Source organism: Anomaloglossus baeobatrachus, chromosome 3, assembly GCF_048569485.1.
Source record: "Anomaloglossus baeobatrachus isolate aAnoBae1 chromosome 3, aAnoBae1.hap1, whole genome shotgun sequence".
NCBI lineage: Eukaryota > Metazoa > Chordata > Amphibia > Anura > Aromobatidae > Anomaloglossus > Anomaloglossus baeobatrachus.
The window spans coordinates 542,359,674-542,381,175 of NC_134355.1; the positions used below are offsets into that span (position 1 = coordinate 542,359,674).

The window sequence follows — 21,502 nt, forward strand, 5'->3', positions numbered from 1 at the left end:
GTTGAGAAGTTTGAGATCCAGGAAGGGCCGGAAGGAACCGTCCTTTTTTGGAACTAGGAAGAGATTTGAGTAGAAACCTCTGAACCGTTCCCGGGCGGGCACCGGTACAATTACTCCATTTGCCTGCAAGGATGCCACGGCCTGCGAGAAGGTGGCGGCCTTGGAGCAGGAGGGAGTTGAGAGAAAAAATCTGCTTGGCGGGCTGGAAGAGAATTCTATCCTGTAGCCGTGGGAGATGATATCTCTCACCCACTGATCGGAGACGTGTTGAAACCACGCGTCGCCAAAGTGGGAGAGCCTGCCACCGACTAAGGACGTTGCTGGCGCTGACAGATAGTCACGAGGAGGCTGCCTTAGCGGCAGCACCTCCTGCGGTCTTCTGTGGATGCGCTTTTGGGCGCCAGTTGGATTTCTGGTCCTTGGCTGAGTTAGTGGACGAGGCCGAGGGCTTAGAGGACGACCAGTTGGAGGAACGAAAGGAGCGAAACCTCGACTGATTCCTACCCTGGACAGGTTTCCTGGTCTTGGTTTGTGGCATGGAAGTACTCTTCCCGCCAGTAGCTTCCTTAATGATTTCATCCAGCTGTTCACCGAACAAGCGGGACCCAGCAAAAGGGAGCCCAGCAAGGTACTTCTTTGAAGAAGCATCTGCCTTCCACTCTCGAAGCCACAAGATCCTGCGGATAGCGAGGGAATTAGCCGAAGCCACCGCAGTGCGGTGAGAAGCCTCCAGCATGGCAGACATGGCATAGGATGAAAAAACTGAAGCTTGGGAAGTTAAGGTAACCATTTCGGGCATAGATTCCCTGGTGAGGGAATGCATCCCCTCTAGAGAAGCAGAGATGGCTTTGAGAGCCCACACTGCAGCAAAAGTCGGGGAGAACGAGGCCCCCGCCGCTTCATATACGGATTTGGCCAGGAGGTCAATCTGGCGGTCAGTGGAATCCTTAAGGGAGGTGCCATCAGCTACCGACACAACGGTCCGGGCTGAGAGCCTAGACACCGGGGGGTCTACCTTTGGGGACTGAGCCCACTCCTTGACCACCTCAGGTGGAAAGGGAAAGCGGTCATCAGAACCACGCTTTGGGAAGCGTTTGTCAGGACAGGCCCTGGGCTTGGCCACAGCGGCCTGAAAACTGGAGTGGTTAAAGAACACACTCTTTGCTCTCTTAGGCGAGGTAAACTGGTGCTTTTCTGCTAGAGAGGGTTGCTCCTCTGATACTGGCGGATTGAGATCCAGTACAGAATTAATGGAAGCAATCAAATCACTAACATCTGAGTCACTTTTGGACAGATCAATGGGGCACATGGAATTAGCCTCCGAGCCCCCCGTAAAGGCATCCTCCTCATCCTGCGAGTCAGCTCCTGAATCAGAGCCGCGGGACGAGGAAGGAGAGGGGACCCTGCGTCTCTTAGGAGGACGGGGTCTGGGACCAAATGAGGAATCCTCTGTGTGCTCCGGTCCTGAGAGACCCATAGCAGCCGAGGCACCCTGTGAGGGGGGCTGATGCATGTTCAGCAAAGTACCGGACAGATGTCCCATGGAGTCAGCAAAAGACTGGGAGATAGACCTAGAAAAGGCTTCTACCCAAGCCGGAGGTTCAGGCACAGGAGCAGGAGCAGCCTGAGAGACCACTGGGTGTGAGACTCCAGGCTGAGGCACCGCCAGGTTAGAGCAGGCATCACAATGTGGGAAAATGCTCGGTTCAGGCAGCAGGAGCTTACATGCAGAGCATACTGAATAAAGCTTTGGAGCCTTGCTCCTCGTGTGAGACATGCTGCTGGAGTGGAGGCTCTGCCAGAGAATGAACCCCAGAGAGTATAAACAGAGGTCCACAACCAGAGACCGGTTGTGGCTTACCAGACCGCTGGAGAGGTGTTGTGTGCCCTCCAGATCCCGAAGCCCGGACCCCCAAGCACAGCACCTCAGCAGAGATGCTGCAGACCAGCGCTGCAATGCAGAGAGAACGCTGAAAAAAATGGCCGCCGGAGCGAACAGAGGGGGCGGGGCTTGCTTGAGGAGCGGGAACTGGAGGGCCATAGAGACCTACAGGGGAGGGGACACACACAGCAGCGGGGAGTGTCCCTCCCCTGCACAGAACGGCCGCCGGGAGGAGCAGAGCCTGTCCCTCTGCATGAGAGACAGGCGAGGTCAGTGAAACCGAAACTAGGCCTCCGGCGAAGCCGGGGCCTAAATTTGAGCGGCGCGGCCGGCGCGCAGGCACCATCGGCGCGGTTCTCAGGCGACAGCAAGAGAACCCGCCGGAAATGTCAGAAAACACAATCAGCACACTCTCCCACAACAATAAAGTACAGGGACCCGGAAAACTAAACGTCTCAGGTACTTAGCTTGCTGAGACGCAGGGCCATGTCCCTGGGGATGAGTGCTCCGGTCCAGCAGGGTCCTGAAGGGCTGCGGATGGAGACCGGTCTCCTGCCAAGCATGGAGATCGTGCTGGCTCCCACTTCAAGCCAGAGCCCAGGAGGGATGGTGAAGGAGCACGGCATGTAAGGCTCCAGCCTAGGAATCAACCTTACAAAACCGCTGACACAGTGGGGTGAGAAGGGACATGCCGGGGGTCCAGATGTGGACCCCACTCTTCAATCTCGTTCCAAAAGGAAAAAATCATATGAGAATGCATGTGTGGATGTATGCCTCCTGAACACAAAGCGATAAACTGGCTGAGTCAGCTCATCAGGGGGTGTATAAGCTCAGAGGGAGGAGCTACACTTTTGAGTGTAGTACTTTGTGTGTCCTCCGGAGGCAGAAGCTAAACACCCATTGTCTGGGTCTCCCAAAGGAACGATAAAGAAATTAAAAAAAAAAAAATTTAAAAAAAGTTTGATATTTTCCACTGTTAAACAAACACTAGGGGGAGCAGCTTCTGAAATCCTCCAGAAATCCCACTGTAGAAAAAGCTCACATTGCAGCTGCAGTAAAGTTGGCAGAGTCTGCTCTGTGTGTGAGGTCACAGCTCCCCCTCCTAATCTGAGTGTTTACAACAGATAACAGAGAATGACATGTAGGGACATGAAGTGCAGAGCCATTTTGTTGGTGACCAGAAATGTCTAAAGTGTCACCAAGGACAGCTGGAGCATCACACGGGATAGGATTAGATACACGGCTCAGCAGACAGCATCACACAGGAGAGGATTAGATAGATACACAGCCCTGCAGACAGTATCACTGGTACACACACAGGCCGACAGGTGACAGATGGCAGGCGAAAGGGGGGGGGGGGCGGAGGGGGTTTGAGCGGGGGATGTTTTTTGGAGACAGTAGTAGCGGCGGTACTCACATGAAGTGACTGACACACACACACACACACACACACACACACACACACACACACACACACACACACACACACACACACACACACACACACACACACACACACACACACACACACACACACACACACACACACACGGGCAGAGCAGGGGCTGGGTAGAGCGGAGGGAGGGGGGGTGTCATTAGAGACGGTAATGCCGGGGGGAGGGGGGTGTCATTAGAGACGGTAATGCCGGGGGGAGGGGGTGTCATCGGAGACTAACGGGGGGAGGGGAGGCGGCCCGTACTCACACATCCCGGCAGGTGACAGTGGTATAGTGGAGCAAACAGCATAGCTGTGAGCTCCACAATGATGGCGCTGATCTCCTCCCTCTGCTGTGATCTGGACAGCCTAGGGGGCACGTCCAGGTCACAGCAGACGCCCACTGTAATGTTACTGATGGGGTCGGATCCCGACCCCTGTTCTCTATGCACAGGGGCTGCCATAAAAGGAGTGAGTAACACTCGTTACACACACGGCAAATCCAGCATGGCAGCCCCCAGTGCCTCCAGTAAAGAAGGGAATTTTGTTTACTTACCGTAAATTCCTTTTCTTCTAGCTCCAATTGGGAGACCCAGACAATTGGGTGTATAGCTTCTGCCTCCGGAGGCCACACAAAGTATTACACTTAAAAGTGTAAAGCCCCTCCCCTTCTGCCTATACAATCCCCCGTGCATCACGGGCTCCTCAGTTTTAGTGCAAAAGCAAGAAGGAGGAAAGCTAATAAACTGGTTAAAGTAAATTCAATCCGAAGAATTATCGGAGAACTGAAACCATTCAACATGAACAACGTGTGTACACGAAAAAACAACAGCCCGAAGGGAACAGGGCGGGTGCTGGGTCTCCCAATTGGAGCTAGAAGAAAAGGAATTTACGGTAAGTAAACAAAATTCCCTTCTTCTTTGTCGCTCCATTGGGAGACCCAGACAATTGGGACGTCCAAAAGCAGTCCCTGGGTGGGTAAAAGAATACCTCGGTAAAAGAGCCGTAAAACGGCCCCTTCCTACAGGTGGGCAACCGCCGCCTGAAGGACTCGTCTACCTAGGCTGGCATCCGCCGAAGCATAGGTATGCACCTGATAGTGTTTGGTGAAAGTGTGCAGGCTCGACCAGGTAGCCGCCTGGCACACCTGCTGAGCCGTATCCTGGTGCCGCAAAGCCCAGGACGCACCCACGGCTCTGGTAGAATGGGCCTTCAGCCCTGAGGGAACCGGAAGACCAGAAGAACGGTAGGCTTCGAGAATTGTTTCCTTGATCCACCGAGCCAGGGTGGATTTGGAAGCCTGTGATCCCTTACGCTGCCCAGCGACAAGGACAAAGAGTGCATCCGAGCGGCGCAGGGGCACTGCACGGGAAATGTAGATTCTGAGAGCTCTCACCAGATCTAACAAATGCAAATCCCTTTCACATTGATGAACTGGATGAGGACAAAAAGAAGGTAAGGAGATATCCTGATTGAGATGAAAGGTGGATACCACCTTCGGAAAAAAATTCCGGAACCGGGCGCAGTACCACCTTGTCCTGGTGAAAACACCAGGAAAGGAGCCTTGGATGATAGCGCTGCTAGCTCAGACACTCTCCGAAGTGATGTGACTGCAACTAGGAAGACCCCTTTCTGCGAAAGGCGAGAAAGAGAGATATCCTTCAAGGTTCGAAAGGTGGCTTCTGAAGGGCCATCAGAACCCTGTTTAGATCCCACGGTTCTAACGGCCGCCTGTAAGGAGGGACTATGTGGCAAACCCCCTGCAGGAACGTGCGTACCTGAGGAAGCCTGGCTAGGCGCTTCTGAAAGAACACAGAGAGCGCTGAGACTTGTCCCTTAAGGGAGCCGAGCGACAAACCTTTTTCCAATCCGGATTGAAGGAAGGAAACAAAAGAGGGCAAGGCAAATGGCCAGGGAGAAACTCCCTGATCAGAGCACCAATACAAGAATATCTTCCACGCCCTGTGGTAGATCTTGGCAGACGTTGGTTTCCTGGCCTGTCTCATAGTGGCAATGACCTCTTGAGATAACCCTGAGGACGCTAGGATCCAGGACTCAATGGCCACACAGTCAGGTTGAGGGCCGCAGAATTCAGATGGAAAAAACGGCCCTTGGGACAGCAAGTCTGGTCGGTCTGGTAGTGCCCACGGTTGGCCCACCGTGAGATGCCACAGATCCGGGTACCACGACCTCCTCGGCCATTCTGGAGCGACGAGAATGGCGCGGCGGCATCTGACCTGATCTTGCGTAACACTCTGGGCAACAGTGCCAGGGGTGGGAACACATAAGGAAGTTAAAACTGCGACCAATCTTGAACTATGCGTCCATGCCCTGGCGACTGAGAAAGACTACTTCCCCGTTTTCTACGCCCGGGATGTGGACTGCGGATATGGTGGAGGCCGTGGCTTCCACCCACATCAAAATCCGCCGGACTTCCTGGAAGGCTTGCCGATTGCGTGTTCCGCCTTGGTGGTTGATGTAAGCCACCGCTGTGGAGTTGTCCGAATGAATTCGGATCTTGCTTGCCTTCCAGCCACTGCTGGAAAGCTTTTAGGGCAAGATACACTGCCCTGATCTCCAGAACATTGATCTGAAGGGAGGACTCTTGCTGAGTCCCCGTACCCTGAGCCCTGTGGTGGAGACAAACTGCTCCCCACCCTGACGAACTCGCGTCCGTCGTGACCCCCGCCCAGGATGTGGGTAGGAAGGATTTCCCCTTCGACAATGAAGTGGGAAGAAGCCCCCACCGAAGGGAATCTTTGGCTGCCTGAGAGAGGGAGACGTTCCTGTCGAGGGACGTCGACTTCCTGTCCTATTTGCGTAGGATGTCCCATTGAAGAGGACGCAGGTGAAACTGCGCGAAAGGGACTGCCTCCATTGCTGCCACCATCTTCCCCAGGAAGTGCATGAGGCGCTTCAGGGTGTGTGACTGACCTTGAAGGAGAGATTGCAACCCTGTCTGCAGTGACCGCTGTTTGTTCAGCGGAAGCATCACCATCGCTGAGAGGGTATGAAACTCCATGCCACGATATGTCAGCGATTGGGCCGGTGTCAGATTTGACTTTGGAAAATTGATGATCCACCCGAAACACTGGAGAGTCTCCAGAGTAGCGTTGAGGCTGTGTTGGCATGCCTCCTGAGAGGGTGCCTTGACAAACAGATCGCCTAAGTAAGGGATCACCGAGTGTCCCTGAGAGTGGAGGACCGCTACTACCGTTGCCATGACCTTGGTGAAAACCCCTGGGGCTGTCGCCAGGTCGAAAGGCAGTGCCACGAACTGAAGGTGTTCGTCCCCTATGGCGAAACGCAGGAAGCGCTGATGCTCTGGTGCAATCTGCACGTGGAGATAAGCATCTTTGATATCGATCGATGCCAGGAAATCCCCTTGGGACATTGAGGCGATGACGGAGCGGAGGGATTCCATCCGGAACCGCCTGTTTTTTTTGTTTTTTTTTACGTGTTTGTTGAGCAGTTTTAGGTCCAGGACCGGACGGAAAGACTCGTCCTTCTTTGGAACCACAAACAAGTTGGAGTAAAAACCGTGACCCGGTTGCTGAAAAGGAACCGGAACCACCACTCCTTCTGCCTTCAGAGTGCCCGCCGCCTGCATGAGAGCATCGGCTCTCTCGGGAGGCGGGGATGTTCCGAAGAATCTAATCGGAGGACGAGAGCTGAACTCTATCCTGTAACCGTGAGACAAAATGTCTCTCACCCAACGGTCTTTTACCTGTGGCAGCCAGGAGTCGCAAAAGCGGGAGAGCCTGCCACCGACCGAGGATGCGGCATGAGGAGGCCGAAAGTCATGAGGAAGCCGCCTTGGTAGCGGTACCTCCGGCGGTCTTTTTAGGACGTGTCTTAGACCGTCATGAATCGGAGTTCCTCTGATCCTTCTGAGGTCTTTTGGACGAGGAGAATTGGGACCTGCCCGCGCCCCGAAAGAACCGAAACCTCGACTGTCCCCTCCTCTGTTGGGGTATGTTCGGTTTAGCCTGGGGTAAGGATGTGTCCTTTCCCTTGGATTGTTTGATGATTTCATCCAATCGCTCACTAAACAAGCGGTCGCCAGAAAATGGCAAACTGGACAAGCACTTTTTGGAAGCAGAATCTGCCTTCCATTCCCGCAGCCACAAGGCCCTGCGAATTGCCACCGAAGTGGCGGACGCAACCGCCGTCCGGCTCGCAGAGTCCAGGACAGCATTAATGGCGTAGGACGCAAATGCCGACGTCTGAGAGGTTAAAGACGCCACTTGCGGCGCAGACGTACGTGTGACTGCGTCAATTTGCGCTTGACCCGCTGAGATCGCTTGGAGTGCCCATACGGCTGCGAATGCTGAAGCAAAAGACGCGCCGATAGCTTCATAGATGGATTTCAACCGCAGCTCCATCTGTCTGTCAGTGGCATCTTTGAGTGAAGCCCCATCTTCCACTGCAGCTATGGATCTAGCCGCCAGTCTGGTGATTGGGGGATCCCCTTGGGACACTGAGCCCAGCCCTTGACAACGTCAGAGGGGAAGGGTAACGTGTATCCTTAAGGCGCTTGGAAAAACGCTTATGGACAAGCTCGGTGTTTCTGGACTGCCTCTCTGAAGTCAGAGTGATCCAGAAACGTACTCAATGTACGCTTGGGGTACCTGAAACGGAATCTCTCCTGCTGAAAAGCTGACTCCTCAGCCGTTGGGGCTGAGGGAGAAATATCCAACCTTTGATTATTGGACGCTATAAGATCATTCACTATGGCGTCACCATCAGGTGTATCCAGGTTGAGAGCGGCCTCAGGATCAGAATCCTGATCAGCTACCTCCGCTTCATCATACAGAGAGTTGCTGAGACCCTGAACAATGTGATGATGTCCAGGGAAGCTCCCAGCGAGCTCGCTTAGGAGGTCTGGGACTGCGGTCCGTGTCAGAGCCTTCACCCTGGGACCTATGAGACACCCCGGGAGCACATTGTCGGTCCAACGGGGGGGACCAGGGTGCAAGAGTCAACAGTGCCCATGGTCTGAGATACCGGTCTGGACTGCAAGGTTTCGAGCATCCCAGCCATAGTCTCAGAAAGTCTATCAGCAAAAACTGCCAACTCCGTCCCCGTCACCTGGACAGTGTTAACAGGTGGGTCTCCCTGGGCCACCATTAGCAGAGGCTCCGGCTTAGTAAGTGCTACAGGGGCCGTGCATTGCACACAGTGAGGGTCTGTGGAACCTGCCGGTAGTATAGCCGTACATGCGGTACAGGCAGCATAGTAAACCTGTGCTTTGGCACCGTTGCTTTTCGGGGACAACATGCTGTTATCTCCTCTGAGCAATCCAGGAGGGTATATAGCCAAAAATCAATAGTGCGACCGTACAGTGCAATGTATAGCATACAAGCATATAAATGTATAGGTACACTTCGGCACTAGTGGGGTCAGCACCTCAGGTGCTGCTTATGTGATCACCAGAATCCCTGTCTGGGACCCCCAGAGCTTGTCTCCCCTCTCCAGCAACAGAAAAGCTGACAGGCATGGCTGCCGGCGTCCTGTGGAGAGGAGGGGGCCGTGCCCTAGAAAGTGCGGGAATCCGGCGTCCCCACTGTGCTCAGTGAGAGGGGTGGAGTATGCAAAGCATGCTCCAGCGCTGACGTTATGTGCAGCGTCACGCCCTTCCCCTGACTGGCAGGCCTGTGGGCGGGAAACAGTGAGACTAGGCCGCAAAAGCCGGGGACTAAAGTGATAAGCGCGGCCGGCGTATAAGCGCGGTCGGCGCGGAAGTCCCCGGCGCACTAACAGTCCCAGCCGCGCCGCAGTGTAAAAATGGCAGCGGCGGTCAACGCGGCAGTCCCCAGTAAACAAACACACCCAGCTACGCTGCAGTGTGTAATGGCACAAGCGCGGTCAGTGCCGCCGTCCCCGGTGCACTAACACACCCAGCAGTGCTGCAGTGTGTCTGTGCGCGGTCCCCACGGGGACACAGCGTACCTCAAAGTAGCAGGGCCTTGTCCCTGATGATACTCGGCTCCTTGTCCAGCAGAATCCCCAGGGGCTGTGGATGGAGCACGGTCTCAGTGCCTGGAGACCGATTAGGATCCCACTTCACCCAGAGCCCTAAGGGGGATGGGGAAGGAAAACAGCATGTGGGCTCCAGCCTCCGTACCCGCAATGGGTACCTCAACCTTAACAACACCGCCGACAAGAGTGGGGTGAGAAGGGAGCATGCTGGGGGCCCTTTAGTATGGGCCCTCTTTTCTTCCATCCGACATAGTCAGCAGCTGCTGCTGACTAAACAGTGGAGCTATGCGTGTATGTGTGCCTCCTTCGCACAAAGCATTAGAACTGAGGAGCCCGTGATGCACGGGAGGGTGTATAGGCAGAAGGGGAGGGGCTTTACACTTTTGAGTGTAATACTTTGTGTGGCCTCCGGAGGCAGAAGCTATACACCCAATTGTCTGGGTCTCCCAATGGAGCGACAAAGAAATTAGAATTAAATAAACTAAATAAGCTGCGATTTTCATTTTGTATTAAAAATACTTGATTTCATAATCATTATTTTTAATACAAAAATAAAAAACCGCGACACCTTCCCTTTAATTGACAATTAACACTAAATATATATTATACATATACACTCACAATTATTCATTAATACATTTGAACCAATTTGTCCTAGCCTGAGCATCCAACCTACATTCCCTGATTCAATATAACCCCCTGTAGGGAGGAAGGAAAAGACACAGTGCAGCGCTTTTCTGAGTGTAGTAAACCTTTAACCCCTTAACGACCGCGGGCAGTAAAATTACATCCTAGCGGTCATAACGTTACTGCCCGCGGTCTCCTGGCAGCAGCATGCTGTGATCGGCGCACATCTCAGCTGATTTTCACAGCTGAGATGTGTGCCTGCTAGGTATGAGCAGAATCGTTATCTGCTTGTGCCGTTTAACCCCTGAAATGGCGCTGTCAATATGTGACAGCGCCATTATAAACGCGGTAAAGTTTTACTTACCGCCTGATACCGGAAGTCACGTGACATGATCACGTGACTTACGATGGTTGTCATGGTAGCACAGGATCATGTGGTGACTCTTGTGCTAGACATGAACTACTTTCACTTTCCACGGAGGCCAGGAAAGCAGGAAGTGCACGTATCTGCTGTTTACAGCTGTGTAGCTGTGATCAGCAGATAGAGCGATCGGATTGCTGATCGCAATAGCCCCCTAGGGGGACTAGTAAAATAAAATTAAAAAAAAAACATACAAGTTCAAATCACCCCCATTCACCCCATTGAAAATTAAAGGGTTAAAAAAATAAAAAATATACACACATTTGGTATCGCCGCATTCAGAAACGCCCGATCAAAATATAAAAATTAATCTGATCAGTAAACTGCGTAGCGGCAAAAAAATTCCAAACGCCAAAATGACTTTTTTTGTCGCCACAACTTTTGCGCAAATTGCAATAATAGGCGATCAAAACGTAGTATCTGCGCAAAAATGGTACCGTGAAAAACGTCAGCTCGAGTCGCAAAAATAAGCGGTCACTGAGCCATAGATCCCGAAAAATGATAACGCTACGGGTCACAGAATATGGCGTAAAACATGCGCCACTTTTTTCAGACAAACTTCCGAATTTTTTTTAACCCCTTATATAAAAGTAAACCTATACATGTTTGGTGTCTACGAACTCGCACTGACCTGAGGCATCACACCCACACATCAGTTTTACCATACAGTGAACACCGTGAATAAAATATCTCAAAAACAATAGTGCTATCGCACTTTTTTGCAATATTTCTGCATTTGGAATTTATTTGCCGTTTTCCAGTATACTTTATGATACAACCTATGGTTTCATTGAAAAGTACAGCTCGTTCCGCAAAAAATGAGCCCTCACATGACCATATTGACTGAAAAATAAAAAAAGTTACGTCTCTTAGAAAAAGCATGGCGGAAAAAAAAAAAAAAAAAAAAGCGAAAAATCGGCCAGTCGTGAAGGGGTTAAACTTATATTGGCAATATATGTAATTATTGCACTCACCTATAGTGAGCACATAAGGCTCATATAAAATATATCCTTATTGCTGGAGTTATGGTCTGCTGCCAGATCAATGTGCTGTGAATAATCCCCTCCTTCAGAGATACCACAGATGGAGTTTAAATAAATGGAATAGATTTTATCCTCTACTTTCCATCAAGCCGTATACAAAGACTTGAGATCCCAAATGTAGACTTTGTTATAGCACTGAGGTGCACATTATTCATTATTTTATATGTTTTAAACCTAAAGAAGGTTCTATTTAGGCTAGTTTCACACTTGCGTTCAGCGCATTCCGTCACTATGGACAATAGCGCAGTCCTTTAACGGACCGCGCTATTCTCCATAGAGTTGTATGGACGACGGACTGTAACGCAAGTGTCTGCGTTGCATCCGCTGGACGACGCAGCGGCGTTTTGACGCTGCGTCTAGCGGATTGAACGCAGCATGTAACGTTTTTTGGAGCGTTAAAATAGCGCACCATGACGGATTCCGTTGGAATCCGCCACGGTGTCTAATGATTGTCTATGGTGGCGGTTTCCGACGCTATGCGGCGGAATAAGCTGACGGATTTCGTCACGTTCTACTGCACATGCTCAGCATGTCCAGCACAACGATCAAAATCGTTTAAAATCACTCTTGGTCTCTGTCCCCCCTCTCCCCCCGCTCCCTCCTCCTCTCTCATACTCACCGATCACGGGCGCGACACTGCACGGCTGTCACACTGCTCCGGCGGCTTTTCCTTTTTTTGAAAAAGCTGGCCGCCCATTATTCAATCTCGTATTCCCTGCTTTCCCCGCCCAACCGGCGCCTATAATTGGTTGCAGCCAGACCCGCCCCCACTCTGAGTGACAGCTGTCTCACTGCAATTAATCACAGCCGCCGGTGGGCGTGTCTATATCGTGCAGTACAATAAATTAAAAAAAAAAAACGGCGTGCGGTCCCCCCCAATTTTAATACCAGCCAGATAAAGCCATACGGCTGAAGGCTGGTATTCTCAGGATGGGGAGCCCCCCAGCCTAACAATAGCCAGCAGCCGCCCAGAAAAGTCGCATCCATTAGATGCGACAGTTCTGGGACTGTACCCGGCTCTTCCCGATTTGCCCTGGTGCGTTGGCAAATTTGGGTAATAAGGAGTTAATGGCAGCCCATAGCTGCCACTAAATCCTAGATCAATCATGTCAGGCGTCTCCCCGAGATACCCTCCATGATTAACCTGTAAGTTATAGAAAATAAAACACACACACACCCAAAAAAAAAATCCTTTATTTGGAATAAAACACAAAAAAAAAAAAAAATCCTCTTTTACCACTTTATTAAAATCCCCAAATACCCCTCCAGGTCCGGTTTAATCCAGAGGTCCCGCAACACATCCAGCTCTGCTACATGAAGCTGACAGGAGTGGCAGTCGAACACCGCCGCTCCTGTGAGCTCCACGCAGCAACTGAAGTGAATGGCGCTGTCAGCAGGGACGTCACTGAGGTAATGCCGGTGTGTGTGCGGTGATGATGGGTGCGGTAGTGTCGGGGTGTGTGCGGGGATGATGGGTGCTCTCTCTCTCGGCCCAAAGAAAACTTAACGCAATGCGTTATTTCACTGGAATCCGTGGCCTTTATTATCACACTTTTTGCAAGGCATCCGTCACATGCGTTACACAACGCAATGTGACGGATGCCGTTCAACGCAAGTGTGAAACTAGCCTAATAGAGCCAAAATGTGTTTATAGTTTATAATATATATATATATATATATATATATATATATATATATATACACATACACACATACACATATATACACACATACACATATATACACATATATATACATATATATATATATATATATATATATATATATATATATATATACACACACACACACACACACACACACACACACACACACACACACATTTGTTTATTAAAATAATCTACCTACACCGGCCTTATGCAGGCTGGATATCCTAGAATAGCTGTATGAGATCTATTGCATTTTTTTTTAAACCTACATTCCCATTAATGGTTTTAACAATTAGGGTATCTGTCAGCAGGTTTTAGCTATCCAATCTGAGGGTAGCATGAGGCAGGGGCTGAGATGCTGATTTCAGGGTTGTGTCACTTATTAAGCTGTGTGCTGTTTCAAATCAGTGAGTATTCAGCAGTAGATCATCACTGCTCGGACTACATGCCTGTGTGAACCGTAGTCACTCCACTGGCACTGATTAGCAGCTCATTATCAATAGACGATAAATACAGAGAGCTGTGCTGTGGACAGGGTTAGCTTTCTGAGCTCTGCTACATCTTAAAACACCGAGCATGGCAGAACCTCTGCACCCAGTAAACAAAGCAATATATCGTTGGAATCAGGGTCTCTTTTCCTACATTATGCTGCTCTTGGATAAGGTAGAAATAACTGATGACAGATGCCCTTTAACAGTTAAATGTACAGATTACACTGAAGCTATAAAAACCATACAATGATATGCGATTCTAGAAATACAAGACTTACCCTTCAATTCTCACCAACTTTCGGTCCATAATTTGTGCCAAAGCTGCAGCAAGTTCTTTTTTGATGTGACCAACTTGCTCCCCGTTAACATTATTCACTTTGACAGCGTTCCTATCATACGGATTACTTGGCTCTCGCTGCAAGCCTACCATTTCATTATTGTTCACCTGAAATCAATGACAAGTAATTGTTTAGGAAATACAGCTGTCCAGCAATAAATGTCCTTGTATGGTTTAATGGGGAAAATCTGTCTCTGGTGCCCTTTGTTTTATCAAAAGAAAAAACAGCTTTACTCACTCTCCCCAGGTCCAGCGCTAAGCCGGTGTCTATTAGTGCCTGCAGCTGTGTCATGTAACTAATAGCGGTGCAGCCAGTGAGCTGGCGGCTCTGGGAGGCTTGTGTAGTGTAATCGGGCACCGCCAGTGAGCTCACTTATTGGCTGTACACAACAACTGGGAGGTGCGGAAGAGACTCAGTGCAGCAGGACAGGAGATTTTTGAAACTTCCTTAAAGGGAACTTGTCAGGTGTAATACGCACCCAGAACCACGAGCAGTTCTGGGTGTATATTGCTAATCCCTGCCTAACTGTCCCTATATACCCACTAGCATAGGTAAAGAGATCTTTAGAAAGAAGGGAATTTTGTTTACTTACCGTAAATTCCTTTTCTTCTAGCTCCTATTGGGAGACCCAGACAATTGGGTGTATAGCTTCTGCCTCCGGAGGCCACACAAAGTATTACACTTTAAAAAGTGTAACCCCTCCCCTCTGCCTATACACCCCCCCCCCCGTGCATCACGGGCTCCTCAGTTTTGGTGCAAAAGCAGGAAGGAGGAAACTTATAAATTGGTCTAAGGTAAATTCAATCCGAAGGATGTTCGGAGAACTGAAAACCATGAACCAAAAGAAACGATTCAACATGAACAACATGTGTACACAAAAGAACAAACAGCCCGAAGGGAACAGGGGCGGGTGCTGGGTCTCCCAATAGGAGCTAGAAGAAAAGGAATTTACGGTAAGTAAACAAAATTCCCTTCTTCTTTGTCGCTCCATTGGGAGACCCAGACAATTGGGACGTCCAAAAGCAGTCCCTGGGTGGGTAAAAGAATACCTCAATAAAAAGCCGAAACGGCCCCCTCTTACAGGTGGGCAACCGCCGCCTGAAGGACTCGCCTACCTAGACTGGCGTCTGCCGAAGCATAGGTATGCATCTGATAGTGTTTCATGAAAGTGTGCAGACTAGACCAAGTAGCTGCCTGACACCTGCTGAGCCGTAGCCCGGTGCCGCAATGCCCAGGACGCACCCACGGCTCTGGTAGCCCCAAAGGAAGCGGAAGCCCAGAAGAACGGTAGGCTTCAAGAATTGGTTCCTTAATCCACCGAGCCAAGGTTGACTTGGAAGCCTGCGAACCCTTACGCTGGCCAGCGACAAGGACAAAGAGCGCATCAGAACGGCGCAGGGGCGCCGTGCGAGACACGTAGAACCGGAGTGCTCTCACCAGATCTAATGAGTGCAAATCCTTTTCACATTGGTGAACTGGATTAGGGCAAAATGAAGGTAAGGAGATATCCTGATTGAGATGAAAAGGAGATACCACCTTAGGGAGAAATTCCAGAACAGGATGCAGAACCACCTTATCCTGGTGAAAAACCAAAAAGGGGGCTTTGCATGACAGCGCTGCCAGCTCCGACACTCTACGGAGCGATGTAACTGCCACTAGAAATGCCACCTTCTGCGAAAGACGTGATAAAGAGACATCCCGCAGCGGCTCGAAAGGTGGTTTCTGAAGAGCCGTTAGCACCCTGTTAAGGTCCCAGGGTTCCAGCGGACGCTTGTAAGGTGGGACTATGTGGCAAACTCCCTGCAGGAACGTGCGGACCTGCGGAAGCCTGGCTAGACGCTTTTGAAAAAAAAAAATACGGATAGCGCCGATACTTGTCCCTTCTGCAGTGAGGGAAACAAGGGCGCAATAGGGTCTTACCCGATATTTAGGGTATGAGAAGAAAGAGAGATGCACTCACCTGGTCTGGTTGTGACAGGCACAACCCCTATGTTAGCGTATGGGAGTGCTGAGCTGGTTCCAGCTGCGGCCCCGTCAGAAATAGTATCTGAAAACGGAGATAAAAAGGGACGGGTTTTTCAGCCGCGCTATGAACCACACTGTTGAAGATTCCTTAGATATTTTTATTGAGTCAATTCCAACGCGTTTCAAAGGCACACTGCCTTCTTCTTCAGGGAATAAAAATATTTTTATTCCCTGAAGAAGAAGGCAGTGTGCCTTTGAAACGCGTTGGAATTGACTCAATAAAAATATCTAAGGAATCTTCAACAGTGTGGTTCATAGCGCGGCTGAAAAACCCGTCCCTTTTTATCTCCGTTTTCAGATACTTGTCCCTTGAGAGAGCTGAGAGACAAACCCTTGTCCATTCCGGATTGAAGGAATGAAAGAAAAGTGGGTAAGGCAAAAGGCCAGGGAGCAAAACCATTATCAGAGCACCAGGATAAGAAGATCCTCCAAGACCTGTGATAGATCTTGGCGGACGTTGGTTTCCTGGCCTGTCTCATGGTGGCAATGACATCTTGAGATAACCCTGAGGACGCTAGGAGCCAGGACTCAATGGCCACACAGTCAGGTTGAGGGCCACAGAATTCAGATTGAAAAACGGCCCTTGTGAGAGCAAGTCTGGGCGGTCTGGGAGAGCCCACGGTTGACCCACCGTGAGATTCCACAGATCCGGGTACCACGACCGCCTCGGCCAATCTGGAGCGACGAGAATGGCGCGACGACAGTCGGACCCGATTTTGCGCAGCACTCTGGGCAGCAGTGCTAGAGGAGGAAATACATAAGGCAGTCGAAACTGCGACCAATCCTGAACTAATGCGTCCGCCGCCAGAGCTCTGTGATCTTGAGACCGTGCCATGAATGCCGGGACTTTGTTGTTGTGCCGTAACGCCATGAGATCGACATCCGGCGTTCCCCAGCGGCGACAGATCTCTCGAAACACATCTGGGTGAAGAGACCATTCCCCCGCGTCCATGCCCTGACGACTGAGAAAATCTGCTTCCCAGTTTTTTACGCCCGGGATGTGAACTGCGGAGATGGTGGAGGATGTGGCCTCCGCCCACAGCAGAATAGGCCGGACTTCCTGGAAGGCTTGACGGCTGCGCGTGCCGCCCTGGTGGTTGATGTACGCGACCGCCGTGGCGTTGTCCGACTGTATGCGGATCTGCCTGCCCTCCAGCCACCGATGGAACGCCTTTAGGGCTAGATACACTGCCCTTATCTCCAGAACATTGATCTGAAGGGAGGACTCTACCGGAGTCCAGGTTCCCTGAGCCCTGTGGTGGAGAAAAACCGCTCCCCACCCTGACAGACTCGCATCCGTCGTGACTACAGCCCAGGATGGGGGTAGGAAGGATTTTCCCTGCGACAGAGAAGTGGGAAGAAGCCACCACTGAAGAGAGGTTTTGGCTGCAAGGGAAAGAGAGACGTTCCTGTCGAGGGACGTCGACCTCCTGTCCCATTTGCGGAGAATGTCCCATTGGAGTGGGCGCAGATGAAACTGCGCGAAGGGGACTGCCTCCATTGCTGCCACCATCTTCCCCAGGAAGTGCATGAGGCGCCTCAAGGGGTTGAGTGGATGTGTGCCTCATTCCACACAAAGCATAAAACTGAGGAGACCGTGATGCACGGGAGGGTGTATAGGCAGAGGGGAGGGGTTACACTTTTTAAAGTGTAATACTTTGTGTGGCCTCCGGAGGCAGAAGCTATACACCCAATTGTCTGGGTCTCCCAATGGAGCGACAAAGAAAGAGAGAATTTTGTTACTTACCGTAAATTCTTTTTCTTATAGTTCCGTATTGGGAGACCCAGACCATGGGTGTTTAGCTTCTGCCTCCGGAGGACACACAAAGTACTACACTCAAAAGTGTAGCTCCTCCCTCTGAGCTTATACACCCCCTGGTAGCCAGTCCTAGCCAGTTTAGTGCAAAAGCTGAAGGAGAATAGCCACCCACAAGTAGAACCGAGTAAGAACCGGAACAAGCGGAGACTCTGTCCACGACAACAGCCGGTGATAACACACGGAACAAGAAAATTGCCAACAGGGAGGGAGCTGGGTGTCCCAATACGGAACTATAAGAAAAATAATTTACGGTAAGTAACAAAATTCTCTTTTTCTTTATCGTTCCTTTGGGAGACCCAGACCATGGGACGTTCCAAAGCTGTCCCTGGGTGGGAATAAACAGAAAAAACTAAGAAGTAGGCGGAGCCTAACTTCACAAGTGGCCGACAGCCGCCTGAAGGATGCGTCTGCCCAAGCTCGCATCTGCCGAAGAATGAGCATGCACTTGGTAGTGCTTCGAAAAGCTATGCAGGCTAGTCCAAGTGGCAGCCTGACAGACTTGCTGAGCCGTAGCCTGGTGCCTAAAAGCCCAAGAGGCACCGACAGCTCTGGTCGAGTGTGCTTTGATCCCCGCGGGGGAGGCACCTGAGTACTCTGGTAGGCGTCCGAAATGGTCGATCTAATCCAATGGGCCATGGTCGGCTTAGAAGCAGAGAGACCCTTGCGCCGCCCTGTGGTTAGCACAAAAGGAGAGGTGCACCGCCTAAGCGCAGCGGTGCGAGACACATAGATCCGGAGAGCACGCACCAGATCCAGAGTATGCAGTGCTTTCTCAAAGCGATGAACAGGGGCCGGACAGAAGGAAGGCAAGGAAATATCCTGGTTAAGGTGGAAGGGAGAGACCACCTTAGGAAGAAAGTCCGGGGTCGGACGGAGAACTACCTTGTCTTGGTGAAAAACCAAAAAAGGTGACTCCGAGGAGAGCGCAGCCAAATCAGAGACTCTCCTGAGAGAAGTTATGGCAACTAGAAAGGCCACCTTTTGAGAAAGACGATACAAAGAAACCTCCCTAAGGGGCTCGAAAGGGGGTTTCTGCAATACCGTGAGGACCAAGTTAAGGTCCCAGGGATCCAAGGGCCGCCGATAAGGCGGAATGATGTGAGACGCACCTTGCATGACAGTGCGGACCTGAGCCAGCCGAGCGAGACGCCGCTGGAACAGCACTGATAGAGCTGAGACTTGTCCCTTGAGAGAGTTGAGGGACAGTCCTAGCTGCAGACCGGACTGTAAAAAAAGACAGAAGGGTCGGCAACGAAAATGGCCAAGGAGAATGGCCGGAAGAGCGACACCAGGACAGGAACATTTTCCAAGTCCTGTGATAGATCTTGACGGAGGAAGACTTACGGGCCCGAGTCATAGTGAAGATGACTTCAGGAGGAATACCAGAAGCCGTCAAAATCCAGGACTCAAGAGCCACGCCGTCAATTGGAGTGCCGCAGAATTCAGGCGGAAAAACAGACCCTGCGAGAGCAGGTCTGGACGCTCCGGAAGATGCCACGGCATCTCCACGGACAGTTGGAGCAGGTCTGGATACCAAGCTCGCCTGGGCCAGTCCGGTGCAATGAGGATGACTTGACGGCCCTCCATTCTGATCTTGCGCAGGACTCTGGGCAAGTGAGCTAGAGGGGGAAGCACGTAGGACAGACGAAACTGGGACCAGTCTTGAACCAGAGCGTCCGCGGCGAAGGCCTGAGGATCGTGGGAGCGAGCCACGTAAACCGGAACCTTTTTGTTGTGACGGGATGCCATTAGGTCCACGTCCGGAGTGCCCCATTTGCGGCAGATCGACTGAAACACTGCCGGGTGCAGGGACCACTCGCCACCGTCCACGGATTGACGGCTGAGATAATCTGCCTCCCAGTTTTCTACGCCAGGGATGTGGACTGCGGATATGGTGGACTTGGAGCCCTCCACCCATTGAAGAATGTGTTGGACCTCCAACATTGCCAGGCGGCTGCGTGTCCCGCCTTGGTGATTGATGTAGGCAACCGCTGTCGCGTTGTCTGACTGGACTCGAATGTGCCTGCCCGCCAACAGGTGGTGAAAGGCTAGGAGAGCTAGAAGCACAGCTCTGGTTTCCAGCACATTGATTAAAAGGGCTGACTCGGACGGAGTCCAAGTGCCCTGTGCTGTGTGGTGGAGATGTACCGCTCCCCAGCCGGATAGGCTGGCATCCGTGGTGAGAATCACCCAGGACGGAGTCAGGAAGGAGCGCCCTTGGGACAGGGAGAGGGGTCGAAGCCACCAGTCTGCGCTGGATGTACCCTTGACCAGAAGGTCGTCCAGATAAGGAAGCACTGCTAACCCCTGGAGGTGCAGGACCGCAATCACTGCCGCCATGACCTTGGTGAATACCCGAGGGGCCGTGGCTAACCCGAAGGGGAGAACCACGAATTGGAAATGATCCTCTCCTATCGCAAAACGTAACCAACGCTGATGTGACACTGCGATTGGCACATGTAGATAGGCATCTCTGATGTCGATGGACGCCAGGAACTTCCCTTGGGTCATAGAGGCAATGACTGATCGCAGAGACTCCATGCGAAAATGCCGCACCTGAACATGCTTCTTGAGAAGCTTGAGATCCAGGATGGGCCGGAAGCTACCGTCCTTTTTGGGAACTAGGAAGAGATTTGAGTAGAAACCTCTGAACTGTTCCCGGGCGGGAACCGGTACAATTACTCCGTTGGCCTGCAAGGCTGCCACGGCCTGCGAGAAGGCGGCGGCCTTGGAGCAAGGGGGAGTTGAGAGAAAAATCTGTTTGGCGGGCTGGAAGAGAATTCTATCCTGTAGCCGTGGGAGATGATATCTCTCACCCACTGATCGGAGACGTGTTGAAACCAAGCGTCGCCAAAGTGGGAGAGCCTGCCACCGACTAAGGACGTCGCCGGAGCGGGCAGAGAGTCACGAGGAGGCCGCCTTAGTGGCAGCACCTCCTGCGGTCTTCTGTGGACGCGCTTTTGGGCGCCAGTTGGATTTCTGGTCCTTGGCTGAGTTAGCGGACGAGGCCGAGGGCTTAGAGGACGACCAGTTGGAGGAACGAAAGGAACGAAACCTCGACTGATTCCTACCCTGGGCAGGTTTCCTGGTTTTGGTTTGTGGCATGGAAGTACTCTTCCCGCCAGTAGCTTCCTTAATAATTTCATCCAGCTGTTCTCCGAACAGCCGGGACCCAGCAAAAGGGAGCCCAGCAAGGTACTTCTTAGAAGAAGCATCTACCTTCCACTCTCGAAGCCGCAAGATCCTGCGGATAACGAGGGAATTAGCCGAAGCCACCGCAGTGCGGTGAGAAGCCTCCAGCATGGCAGACATGACATAAGATGAAAAAGCTGAAGCTTGGGAAGTTAAGGCAACCATTTCGGGCATAAAGTCCCTGGTGAGGGAATGCATCCCCTCTAGAGAAGCAGAGATGGCTTTGAGAGCCCACACTGCAGCAAAAGTCGGGGAAAACGCGGCCCCCGCCGCTTCATACACAGATTTGGCCAGAAGGTCAATCTGGCGGTCAGTGGAATCCTTAAGGGAGGTGCCATCAGCCACCGACACAACAGTCCGAGCTGAGAGCCTAGACACCGGAGGGCCTACCTTTGGGGACTGAGCCCACTCCTTGACCACCTCAGGTGGGAAGGGAAAACGGTCATCAGAACCACGCTTTGGGAAGCGTTTGTCAGGACAGGCCCTGGGCTTGGTCACAGCGGCCTGAAAACTGGAGTGGTTAAAGAACACACTCTTTGCTCTCTTAGGCGAGGTAAACTGGTGCTTTTCTGCCAGA

General features: G+C 51.6%; 1 protein-coding gene across 4 annotated transcripts in view; it reads right to left on the minus strand.

The window, feature by feature from the left end:
- Positions 1-21,502, minus strand: part of HLTF (helicase like transcription factor) — a 274,018-nt gene that overhangs the window by 222,162 nt on the left and 30,354 nt on the right. For all 4 annotated transcript variants that reach the window (XR_012751708.1, XM_075340799.1, XM_075340800.1 and 1 more), the window contains exon 3: positions 13,830-13,996. Coding sequence is in view for 3 of the 4 variants with exons in the window: in XM_075340799.1 (XP_075196914.1) it covers positions 13,830-13,996 (167 nt within the window). In the remaining variant the exon portion in view is untranslated. The remainder of the gene's footprint in view (positions 1-13,829; positions 13,997-21,502) is intronic.